General features: G+C 44.3%; 1 protein-coding gene across 1 annotated transcript in view; it reads right to left on the bottom strand.

Annotated features, from left to right (window-relative positions):
- Polr3b (RNA polymerase III subunit B) overlaps positions 1-12,599 on the bottom strand; it is a 103,956-nt gene that overhangs the window by 31,768 nt on the left and 59,589 nt on the right. The window contains exons 19-20 of the mRNA XM_041674642.1: positions 9,888-10,015; positions 2,082-2,291 (exon numbers count right to left, since the gene is read on the bottom strand). Of these exons, the coding sequence (XP_041530576.1) occupies positions 2,082-2,291; positions 9,888-10,015 (338 nt within the window). The remainder of the gene's footprint in view (positions 1-2,081; positions 2,292-9,887; positions 10,016-12,599) is intronic.

The following is a 12,599-nucleotide window of genomic DNA, read 5'->3' as shown; positions in this document are numbered from 1 at the left end:
TTCTTTTACAGACAGTCTGAGTGAAGGCCAGAAAATTAAACAACCACAGTCACCCAGGAAGTTGGTAGCACATCTGAAAACTGCCCAAGTCCACCAACTCTCAGGTCAGGATGCTCAGCACAAACTCTGGGTAATTCTGCTGAGACCCCTGAAAGATCTTTTCTTTGATCCTGGCATTTACGGTTAGATCTAAGCAAGCAAGCAGAATAGTATTTCCACAGAAGGGGAGCACCTCCTCTCCTATAAATGCGGTCCCTGCCTCCTCTCCTATAAATGCGGGGTGACTGTGGGCTGAGAAGAATGCAAAGTGCACACAGTCATTTGTGAGTCTCTCCCAGCGACCTGGGCAGCCACAGCACACTCGGCACAGGGAGCCAGCTGCTCTGCAAACACTGCATGATCCGAAACTGAGACGACATCCACAAATGGCCCCGTGCTGCAGTGCATGCGAGTCCAAACTGTACAACGTCATCATTGGTTTCTCCTAAGCATAAGTGAATATTTTATTTACAGGCGGGAGCTTAAAAGCTAACAAAGGGCAAATGCTGATCATTAAATTGTGGCTCGGAGTTTCTGATGGACATCACAAAGTCTTCGGATTTCCACATTGATGTTACCAGTTAATCAGAAAGAAAAGTATCCAGTTCTAAAGCATGGCTGTTGTCACTGGAGGAAAAAGGGGCATAAATTCAGTGCGGCTAACATTAATGCCAGTGACACATATCTAGGAGTACTATGATGGCTGCCTAGCAACGAGGGAGAGGGAAGGGGAAGCATTGTGGGTATGCCAGGGAGGGAAGGAACTAGAGGCTGAATAGAGAAGTCAGCCTGCAGACCAGGTGGTGCTCGCTAGGGCACGCAGTAGTGACCTGTGAAAGTAAAACATTAAAAGAAGTGGAGAATAAAAAAGGCAGACTACACGATAAGGATAATATACATCCCTAGCTTCTGACATTTGGCTAACAAATGCATCACAGACTTGACATTTTCTGTTTGCCCTCTCAACACAGGTTTATTGTTGCGTGTATTAACAGATATATTAGAAACAAACAAAACATACTTTAGTTAATAAACTGTTTAATTCCTGACAGAAAAAAAATAATCTCATTTATTTTTCTCTTTGAGAAACTTTCAAGCTACTAATAAAGTAATGAAGATCCTGAAGTTGAACATTTAATACTTTTTTCAATGTTAGGCATTAAAAACAAAGCAAGCAAACAAAACCAACACAAAAGTATAAGAGGTCTTACGATTCTAGACATGGCAGTGACCTGTACCCATGAGACCTCAACAAAATGGCTACCTAAACAAGAGCTGCACAAAGACACTAGCTGAAAAGCCGAGGTAGACGGGAAATGTACTAGTTTCTACCCCCGAGCTTGAGAGCTGCAATCAATGGCTGCTGAGAGGGAAAAAAAAAAAATCAGTCTTCTCTAGGGAGGAGGTCCCTGACAGCTCAGTCAATCCCAAGTGGTCAGTTCTAAGCACATGTACACACAGCAACGTTAGATGGACTAAGACATTTTGTGTGTGTGTGTGTGTGTGTGTGTGTAACAATAAAGAAGTTATTAAGTTGCAGAGAGTGGTGAAGGAGGGAGGAAGAAAGGTGGGAATGATATACAGTACTGATATGCAATTCTCCATTTAAATAAAAATGTATAACAGCTCTAATTTGTGTATAAAACTCTAATCATTTGAAACCTGCACTGCATTCTAACACCAACAATCATCACTCAGTACAACCATCGCTCACTACAATCATCACTGACCACAACCATCGCTCATTACAACCATCACACAATACAATCATCCCTCACTACACTCATCACTGACCACAACCATCGCTCACTACATTCATCACTGACTACAGCCATCACTCACTCCAACCATCGCTCACTATAACCATCACTGACTACAACCATCACACACTACAATCATCCCTCACTACAATCATCTCCCACTACACTCACCACTGACTACAAGCATCGCTCACTACAACCATCACACACTACACCCATCACTGACTATCTCTAACTCTGGAGAGAGCTCCTCTGGTGTTGAAACTCGGGGAAATCACTCACCCCTGTCGAGAGAGGCCTTGTTCAGCACAAGAGCGTCTTCAATGTCATAGCCGCTGTAACTCATCACAGCAACGGTTGCATTCTGTCCCGCTGGCAATTTCTCAAAATCTATCAACTCAATGGTTTTTGTTTTAACCATGGGTTTTTGTGGATATGCCAGTAGATACATAAGTGTATCAATTCTGTTCCGCTGGTTGTAGCCGATGGTACCTTTATTATATTGGAGAAAACAAAACCAATCATTATATCCTGTAGAATAATCAGGTAGCATTGAATTTAAATACATTAAATTTGCTTAACTAAAATGAAGAAAATCTCAGGCTAAACATTTCAAAGACTAATACCCATATGGTAGCCATTGAGTTCTAAAGCAACTTTTCTCCTTAATAATTAAAATCCCAGAAAAATATAATCAGAGCAATAACAATCTAAACAATTTCAACTTTTTGGACTTAATACACACAACTGATCCTATTTTCACAATTTTAGTTGTGACTGATTAATTTCACAAGTTCAGTCAACAAACCTGTTATGATGAAGACAACATTGGGTCCTCACATGCAGGAGCTCACACAGCACAAGGAAACACACAACTCACAGCAACAAAAGTTTGAAATGAAAAAGGAGAAGAGAGAAGGAATGGGGTGAAGAAGAACTCAACTGAAAGCAGACTAGTATGCACCTGTTAATTTGTTATGTATGAAGCAACAACAACAACAACAAAACATCTGCCTGCACCAAACACTAGGAACACTTGGGGGGAAAGTCAGGATGAGGAGCCGGTCACCCTACAGTCCTTACAAGTATGTGTTACTGGATCATTGTCAGCTACAAGAGAAATCTGAACTTTAACCCTCCTCCCTCAAGGAGAGTCTTCAATGGGCACAGGGCTGGCTGTACAGCAGAGTCCTCTAAACGAGGCCCGCCCCACGGTAAGATCACTACTGAGCCCTCTCCACTTACGAATGACTGAGGAGGCGAGGTGTCAGCACTAGGAGAAGCTGGCTTGGTTCTTGCACGTGCCTTCATGGTGACACGGACACAGACCCATCAGCCCTAAGTGCTGCTGTACAGAGCTAAGCCAAGGTGTGCTTTCACCTTGAGCCAAACTCTGTAATTGATTTTCTTTAACTTCTGCATCTTTGTGTTATCAGATCACCTGCATTCCACCCCCATCACTACCCCCCCCCCCCCCATCAACAGCAACCTTAAACCAGGGAAAATACAAAGATCTGTCACCCTATGACAGTCACTACCACGGGCAACGACCGGAGCTGCACAGGAGGCGCCGCAGAGTGCGGGGCTCATTACAGTTGCTCAGGAAATGTCAAGTGAATTAAAGTGAAGAATTCGTGCTTTTTAACAGTGTGTATACATTTGTGCTTAAATCTTTACAAAACTCATCGAAAGTCAGCAGAAAAGCAATTGTCAGACTGTCTGCACTAGGAACTGTCTATTTGTGCTATTCTAGGGACAACAGAGATGCTGGACAGGACCCGACAGTGCTCTCTCAGTTCTTTCTAGGAAACCATTTACATCTACGCTGTGACTGCAGTTCCAGCTGTGGCGCTGACTCAGCTTGAGCTCAGGATCCAGGCAGTGTCCCACTAGGCTGCCAAGACATGGCCTTTGAAACCGAGACAAGCATTATCATACTGCAGGGGAACATCAACAATGGCCTCGGAGCCTGATCCTGCTACAGACGGTGCCTCAAGCCCAGACATAATTCTCAAGCACTCCTACTGGCCTATCATACTGCAGGGGAACATCAACAATGGCCTCGGAGCCTGATCCTGCTACAGACGGTGCCTCAAGCCCAGACATAATTCTCAAGCACTCCTACTGGCCTATCATACTGCAGGGGAACATCAACAATGGCCTCGGAGCCTGATCCTGCTACAGACGGTGCCTCAAGCCCAGACATAATTCTCAAGCACTCCTACTGGCCGCTAAATGGAGGAACAGCAAGATCATTTAGCACATCTGGGGTTACGACTCACACACAGTGTTTTTGGAAGCATCATGGATGTGCACATCAAAACAGCACATACAAACTCAATTTCTAGACCACAGACTCTCACAGGCTCAGGCTAAGGTGTCCTCTGCTGCTCCATTCTCCTTAAAGAGCACTGAGGCCTGGGGCTACGGTCCAGCGGCAGTGCATGCACACAGCTAACACAGAGGGCACCTACAAACTGGGATTTGCTTCCATGGCCCCACTTCACTGAAACCATTGTCTCTAGTGATTCCCTTTGCTTACTACCAAACATGATTTTTCTACTCACCACATTTTCTTGTTATCAGCAGGCATTGCAAAGTATACAAATGTACGTTATAGCAGGGAGAAGGTTATTTAAGGTGAGATGAGTGAGTCTATAAACAAGTAACAAAGTAGTGTTATGGAAAAACAACATCGTATGCGTTTAATATTTCTTCTATTCTTTGCCCTCCATATTAACCATTATCAGTTAAAATAAAAGGTGACAGTTAACTTGTAGACACCACCGAAGAATCAGGAGGAGTGCCTATACCTTCTGCTGTCTCTACCAGCAATGTCTGAGCCCTCCCACTGATCTGCACCCAGACAGCCTTTTGGGTGGAAGCAGCCTTTGCCTCTATTGTTCCAGGAACAATATTCTATGTATAGGATCCTCAGGTGGTTTACTAGGCATTCATGAGACAACTGTACCGCTGAGCAGCCTGACCGGCACAATGGCCATTCTGTATATTCTATGAGTGCCTCATCTTTTAACTGGGTTGTCTTATTATCAGAGTAATAAACTAAATAAATAAACTAGACACCTATGCATAGGGAGAATGTGTCCTCCTACTCTGTGGCCTGCATTTTTACGACTCCAACTATCATTCAAGAGCAAAAATCTAATTCTCAGAAATTTATTTCATAAATTTTTCTTATAACAGTTTATACCCTTTGTATCTATCCTATGCTTGAAAGCTGAACTCAAATCATATGCTCTCAAAGATATTTCTTTCCTTCTTCAAGTTTTAGTTTTAGTTCTTATGTTTATGGGATATGATTCATTTTGTATGAATTTTTCTATGATATCAGATAGGAATTGATATTCACTTTTTTACATATAGATATACAAAATAAAATACACTTAGTTGAGAATTTTCCTTTCCCCAGTGAACTGCTATGGCTGTCAGACTTCAGTTCTGCGTGCCCACACCAGGACATGCACAACCACCAGCAGCCCCACCCCAAGGGAACTGACGTCTGCAGGCTCCTGCTCTCAGGCACATACTCTCCTGACTCCTGCACCGTGCACATAATTTTTTAAAAAAAACTTCACAAAACCCAAACATTAGTTATAAAGATAACTTAGTGTATCAAGATGGGGGATAATGATTCTAAACAAGTTCAGATCAGAGCTGGGTGTGTTGGCACACACCTTTAATCCTGGCACTTGGCTGGCAAAGGAAGGTGGAACTCCAGGAGTTTGAGGCCAGCCTTGTTTACATAGTGAGTAGGTCAGTCAGGGCTACCTAGTGAGACCATGTCTCAGAGAGAGAGAGAGAGAGAGAGAGAGAAAATCAACTGCCTATAAATGCTTGCACCTCCTTCTCTAACTTATTAATTCTATTCCATTCAATCATACATCTACTCTTGAAGCAATATCATATTGTCTTTATTGTTATAGCTTCATAATAAATCAGAATCAGGTTGTATGATTTTTCCCATTTACTTTTCTCTAGCCTAAAACTGCCCCCCCCCCCGCCGATTGTGTGTGCATGTGTGTATGTATACGGAGGTCAGAGGTTAATGCTGGATTTTTTTTTTCTCAACCATTCTCCACTTTGTATATTTGTTTTGAGACAAAAATCTCACTATCTAATCCTGCTAACCTGGAGCTCACAGTGATCTATCTGACTCTGCTTCCTGAGTGCTGAAACTAAAGACCTTGTGCCACCTAATCCAGCTCTATGCTAGAGATTCATTCATTTATTCACCCATTCATGCATGTATTTTTATTTCAGAAACATGTATTAAGTGTTTACCAGAGAGATTCCATAAGAGATATATACTGTGACATAAGCTATTCAATCACTCTGGAATTCAGCTTTCTTGTCAGAAAAAAAAAAGTGCATGCCTCCCAGACTGTTATCACGCCTAGAAAACAGAAGCATGTAAGGAAGTCTGGGGACAGGTCAGCAGCAGAGCGTGTGCATGAAGGAAGCCCTCGGTTCAACGCCCAGCAACACTCCCTCCTCTGTGTGGTCATGATGATAGCAGCCAGCTGACACTTTTCTGGTCTTAACCACAGGCTGAACTTAGATGGACGCAGCAACTTTGTATCACTGTAAGGGAGGCCACAGAAACCACAGAAGCGGAACCACAGGGACCCGGCCCCTCCAGTGAGTCCAGCATGAACCGCAGACACAAGGGTGTCTGACACCTGAGAGACTTGAGAAGACTGGGAACATTTCATCCAGAGGCTGTCACACAGGCCACAGGTAGAACAGCTACAGTGATTAAAAGACCTGACTCAATCAAAAAAAATCCTCATGGCTAAGGTCTTCCTCCGGTTTTTAAAACTTCTAAACAAATAAACACATAGAACAAATAACGGGACAGGAGAATGCAACAACATTTTACGAGGGTTCTTGGCCATCACATGCTTTAAATATCTTAGTTCCAGGACATCCTGCTCCAGTTTAAACAGGAAGAAGTGGTCTGTTTAGAAACAGACTCTGCTGAAGACAAAAAGAGAAGCTGTCCCTGCTCCTCAGGTTTTTTGCTTTGGCTTTTTCTTTTTTTTCAGTCCCAGCAATTGGGAGCTGGAGGAAGGGGGAGGGCTGGAGGAGGGCCCTGATGCATATTCATTAACCTGCTGATAGAGACTGAGTGACCCTAAGGACTGTCTGCAGACTAGTAAAACAGGCAGGATCTGAGACTGAGACTCTGAACTCAGCCTTGCAAGCGCGCACAGCCTCAGCTCCCGCACACAGCCAGAGGTTTCGGTCCTGAGCCACACCCACAGAAGTGAGAGGGTCTCAGCAGCAGAGATGCCTGGTGTGCACCTGAGCTCTCCTAGCTTAAAGAGGCTGCGATCTAAGAGCTATATGTGGGACTGGCTCTCTGATGTGTCTGAGCAGGTCTGGTCCTACTGTGCTTCTTTGTGGAGAGAAGGAGTTACCGGGCTCCATTCTCTGAGGGTGGTATCAATAGGGCAATGGGTTGGAGACACAAATCTTCCAGGTTGGCTGGAATATTTAGTGAGCCAGTTCTGGACAGGACGAACAGACAAGTAACAAGTGAAAGACTACTTTGGAAAACCCACACAGGCTCTGAGATGAAAGCGGTCTTCAGCAATGCGTCCTTTTTAAAGTGGCTTAGTTCCTAGCTGCCAGGACAGGGAAGCTCAACTACCCGAGGCAATCCTGCTAAAGGGCTGGGCTTGCCTCAGACCTGGGCCTTGGATGTGTCTTCTCTCACTGACCTCCTCCCTCCTGTCTGTCACACAGACTCTTGCAGCCATTTCAGTACCCAAAGGGAAATACGGCCAAGCCATGCGCCAACTTTAAATGCACTTCTCCACGCTTCCTTCCCAGTCAGGTGTGTTTTATAATAGCAGACATTAATAAAGGCTTTTTTTTTTTAATGACTTAAGATATTCAGTGGCTTTTGTCTTGCAAGCGTCAGCAGTAACGTCAGAGGATTGTATCCAAGGAGCTAAATGTGCAGGACCCAGGGTCAGAGCAGCTGAATACACCAACCTCAGAAAACACAGACAATGAATTGCAAATGACAGTCACAACAAAACCTTCACACAGAAGACGACAAAGGAACTCTGCAGACGCTGGATTGGCTTTCTGTGCACACTGATCCTGCTCAACTGTGTGTGGTAACTAACCCAACGCTCAGACCTGTGGGGCCGCAGAATAAAGACTCTTTTTTGTTTGTTTGTTTTGTTTTTGGGGGGGAGAGTTGTGATAAAAATAACTTTTCCTTCATGTAAGTCCACTCTTTCTTTTTATAACAGTTTCTCTAGCTGGAGAACTTCAAACAGAAGGAGCGGCACTAGCGAGGCAGTGATCGGTCTGGGGTGATTCTGCTGGAGGTTCTCCACAAAGGTGGATTGTTTCAGCAGGCACTCGCGCCATGACACGGTGACAGTCCTTTCAAGGCACACAGGGCGCAGTACCTGGAGCAGATGGACATGGATGACTGGGAAGTGAAAGTGATGAGCCACTGTTGGGATTTTCCCACTGGGAATTAGTCCCCACGGCCCAGGCGTTAGGCCCTTCAGGTAAATGGTGTGCGGCCACCATGCTTTTCCTCTCTCCACAGCCAGGCAAAGGGCACACGGAGCTCAGGAAGGCACGCCTACACTTCTTGTCTGCACTGAGGACACAGACTACTTATCGGCCAGTGAAGCTGAGGGGGCAGAGGCTGAGCATGGCCATGCAAACCTCCCTCGACCGTCCACAAGGCTCCCGTGTGATTAGAAATGGCATGTCTAAGGGAATGGAAACTTGGAGACATTGCCAACAAGTCTGCAAGTCAGGTCTGTCTACGGGGTGGACTCCTCAGACTGCTGTGCACCATAATCACCTTCCATGCAGCATATTCTCCACCACAGCTATCTTCTTACCATAAAGGTACACCAAGCAGCAAGGCCCCGTGAAATGCTTGCTCAGATTTTCTCTCTGAGAGGCGCTTCCCTTCCGAGAGCCAGTGCAGTTCCAGCTTCACATGGGCTCTTTCCTGTCTTCGCCCCCAGATCCTGCATACTGGTCTAATCTGCTGGTCCCCCCAACTGCACTGAAACCCCCTATGCAGAGAGCTCTGTCTGTTTTCAGGCTCCTTCTCCCCATGTCTGATCGCTAGTCTTGCTCAGTAAATGCTTTGGATGGGTAGATAAATGGAGAAAGACGGGGAGGGAAGGAAAATCATGGACTTGGAAACTGGCATGTAAGCTTAGGAGACACAGTGGCAGCTACCAGCACAGGATAGGCCGTGATTACGGGAAGCCTTCTCACTCCTCCCCTCTCCACTCCTGTACTCCAGGGCTCTGCTCTCCACAGCTCTCCTGGTTGCTCACACATTTCATGGCTGTGATGCTTACATCTACTTTTATAATTATGGGAAACTTAAGATGTGCTTCTTTGCTGGCTAAGGAAACTAGCTGAGATCTCCGTGTCTGTTTAAGCTCCTGCAAGCCTCACAGTGTTGTCCTCTCTTGTAGTCGTCTGCCTTTTAAACTGCGGCTGTCCTAGTCAGCAGCTGCATCTCTGCGGCTACCAGCAGCAGCGAGGCCACAGGAGCCCCAGTCTGAAGACAATCTGTTCTCTCAGGCACCAAGTCTTTCAAAACTACTAAGAGAACTTACCTAAATCTCTGTCCTGCTAAAGAACCTAAGACTCCAAGGCTGAGGTAGAATCCTGCTTCCCAGGGCGGCTGAATAGCAAGCAGCTAACCTAATTCGCCTCCTCGTGTCCCCCAAGAGGTCCTCATGGTTCTTCTCACCCCTGCCCCTCGTTATAACCCCTTCTCCACCTGGCTCCTCCCTTCTTCCCATCAGCTCACTGCTGACTCAGCCTCCAGACCACAGGTGAATTTTAGTTAATCAAACACATCTTTGCATTATTTGATAAAGATTCAGAGCATAATCAAAGTAACATCCCTTAAAATAATATTCTACAACATCACAGAGTTCCACAGGCCCTTTGAGCTTGGAAACCCCCGGTATCACCAACATCTGATTTGCCCAAACACCATTGAGAAGAAAGTGAAAGTCTTTCTCTAGTCACGCAGACGCAGGTTTAACAAGGCGATCTTACCCATGGCTTGCTTGCCCATAGCGCACTGGTAGGTGTTCCTGGGAGACTGGTTATGATGAGGGTATGGGATGAGTCCAGCACAAACACCGAGAAGAGTGAAGGGCTCAATCTCCAAGTGGGTGGTGTCTCTGCGAGTTAATGAAGATTGAGGCAGTTTAGGCATCAAGTACCAAGATCAGTCTGCTGAAGGATATAAAAATCACTGTTTCCTAGCTCCCCAAGGGACTTATAAGATAATAAACTTGGATGCTGGTGAAACTGCTAAAATAAAAACATGACAGACCTAAGAATTTGAACTGCCCTGTGATAAAAAAAAAATTCCCATCAGTGATGGAAATAGAAGAGAAACGCTGTAAGTGTGCAACACCATCAGGTGTGGAAATAGAAGGGAAATGCTGTAAGTGTGCAACACCATCAGGTGTGGAAATAGAAGGGAAACGCTGTAAGTGTGCAACACCACCAGGTGTGGAAATAGAAGAGAAACGGTGTAAGTGTGCGACACCACCAGGTGCACACCGACGGCACATTACAGACAGGAATCTCCGCACCAAACATGGGAGCATGGTGCAGTGACTAGCACGCAGGCAAGCCCTCCTCACCCTGCTATCAGTAAGAGCCTGCATCGCTGGGGCACATCTTTGAAAATGAGACCCCTCGAAGCTCTGCAGACAGTGCTGGTTACTGAGCAGTGAAACCTTAGGATTTTGAAGAACTAAATTTTAGGTTTTTCCCTATTTTAATGGATTTAAAATTTGAAACTGAAGTTTAAATTTAAATAACTGTTTCTTTTTTAAACATATTTCAAACAATTTACATTTGTGAATCTATTCAACTGAAAAGTTCTCTCTGATTTAGCATTCCTAATGAAATTTAGTTGTAACTATATAAAAGATTTTAAAGATTTACAATGGGAAAATATAAAATATCTCATTAAAAATATTCATTACATGACAACAATATTTTGGACACTGTGGGATAACAAAAATATTAAAAATAAGGCTGGAGACATAGTTAGGTGGTAAAGAACCTATTTAGCATCTGTGAAGCCCTGGATTCAATCCTTAGTATCCCCTCCCAAATTAATAATTAATAAGTAATAATTAATCATATTCTTTTCCTTTTCATATGGCTACTAGAAATCCACATGTATTGGTGGCTCGCACTGTTCTTATAGGATAAGTTTGTTACAGATACCTGGTTTGATAGGGGTCAGAATGTTGGTTACTTCATAATACATTTCTGCAGAAAATTCAGGTTGGGACAAAATAATAAAGTAGCTCAGATGTTTTCATGGGAAAGAGCAGCCAGAGTATGTAAGGGTTTTTACTCAAAGTAATACATATCATATTCCAGAAACATGCTATACAGTGATCCTGTGTTCCTCACCCAAAGGCCCATGCCATAGAAGGAAAGGAGATTTCTAAGAAGCCAGGTCCCCACCCACTGCGGAGAGCTACCTGTAATGGACCTGGTCAAAGCGCTCCTACCTCCTCACCTCTTTCTCTAGCGCACACCAGGCTGTGTCCCCACGCTGGAGGGGGAGCATCTTCCATGCCTCTCTACTGCAAGAGCAGCATTTTCCTGAGGACAGAACCCTTGTCAGCAGGGTGGGAAAGGGCCTGGGGGCTTTTGTTTTAGGAAGCACAGCTGACAGCTGAACTTTCTACACTAGAATAAACAAGCATCTGGTTAGGGTTGTGGCCCAGTGACAGAGAACGTGGCTAACACGTATGAGGTCCTAGGTTCAGTTTCTGTACTGGAACAAAACAAGCAAACAAACCCAGAATTTGCTTTAAGTCCAGTGTTTTGCCTAAATACTAGCTAGGATGAAATTCTGTAAATAAAATTTATTTGTAAAATGTATTTGTAAGGTATAAAGAGTAAGTTAACTTAAAAAGAAAAGGAAACACAAAGTTTTTCTTTTATCACAAAGTGACATATATAAAATTTTATAGTCTTTCATAAATATTGAACATCTAAATGCTCTGAGTTTTAGCTTTATGAAAAAGAAAACTTATTTCCTTTACAATCATAACCACTGTAAATTTATCCTGAACAGCGATTCAGCCATTTTACTACATGTAACATACATTTACTTATTAATCAAACAAAACCACTAAATTCCAGCAGGGAACAAGTTAAAGAAACTATGTATGGAGGCAGTAATGTGCCCATGCTGACACGCTGGTCACAGGATAGCTAACTAGATTGTGTAAACACTCCCTGCTGCCCTGTACATGCCCTGAGGGAGCACAAAAGCAACGAAGGACATGGTAAACAGCCAGCACCGGGTACTGTGGGGAGAACGCAGGCTCCTCCTTTCCCTGGATCACTACTAGCTGAGAATGGCCTTGAATTCCTTACCCTGTGACCACTACCTCTTGAGTGACGGGATTACAGGTATACACGACTAAACCAGGTTTTCATTTTCATTTTTTCCAGACAGGATCTCCCTCACTTTGTAGCTCTGGCTATCCTAGAGATCCGCCAGGCTCTACCTCCCGAGTGTTGGGATTAAAGGCGTGTGTCCCGCTAAGGCTTACACTACTATGTCTGTCTTTTCTTTGGTGCTGGGACTTTTATGGAGGGCTTTGAATATACTGGGCAAGCACTCTGCCAACCGGGTTACACCCCCAGTTTAAGTTCTTTTTTTTACTTTAATTTTATGGACATCTACATTTACAAACATGTCTAGACCACGAGGAAAACAGG

Source organism: Microtus oregoni, unplaced genomic scaffold (genome assembly GCF_018167655.1).
Source record: "Microtus oregoni isolate MIOR12 unplaced genomic scaffold, Mior012 000001F_ref0000356, whole genome shotgun sequence".
NCBI lineage: Eukaryota > Metazoa > Chordata > Mammalia > Rodentia > Cricetidae > Microtus > Microtus oregoni.
Note: the sequence above shows the minus strand (reverse complement) of the source record. Positions and strands in the feature narration are given on the sequence as shown.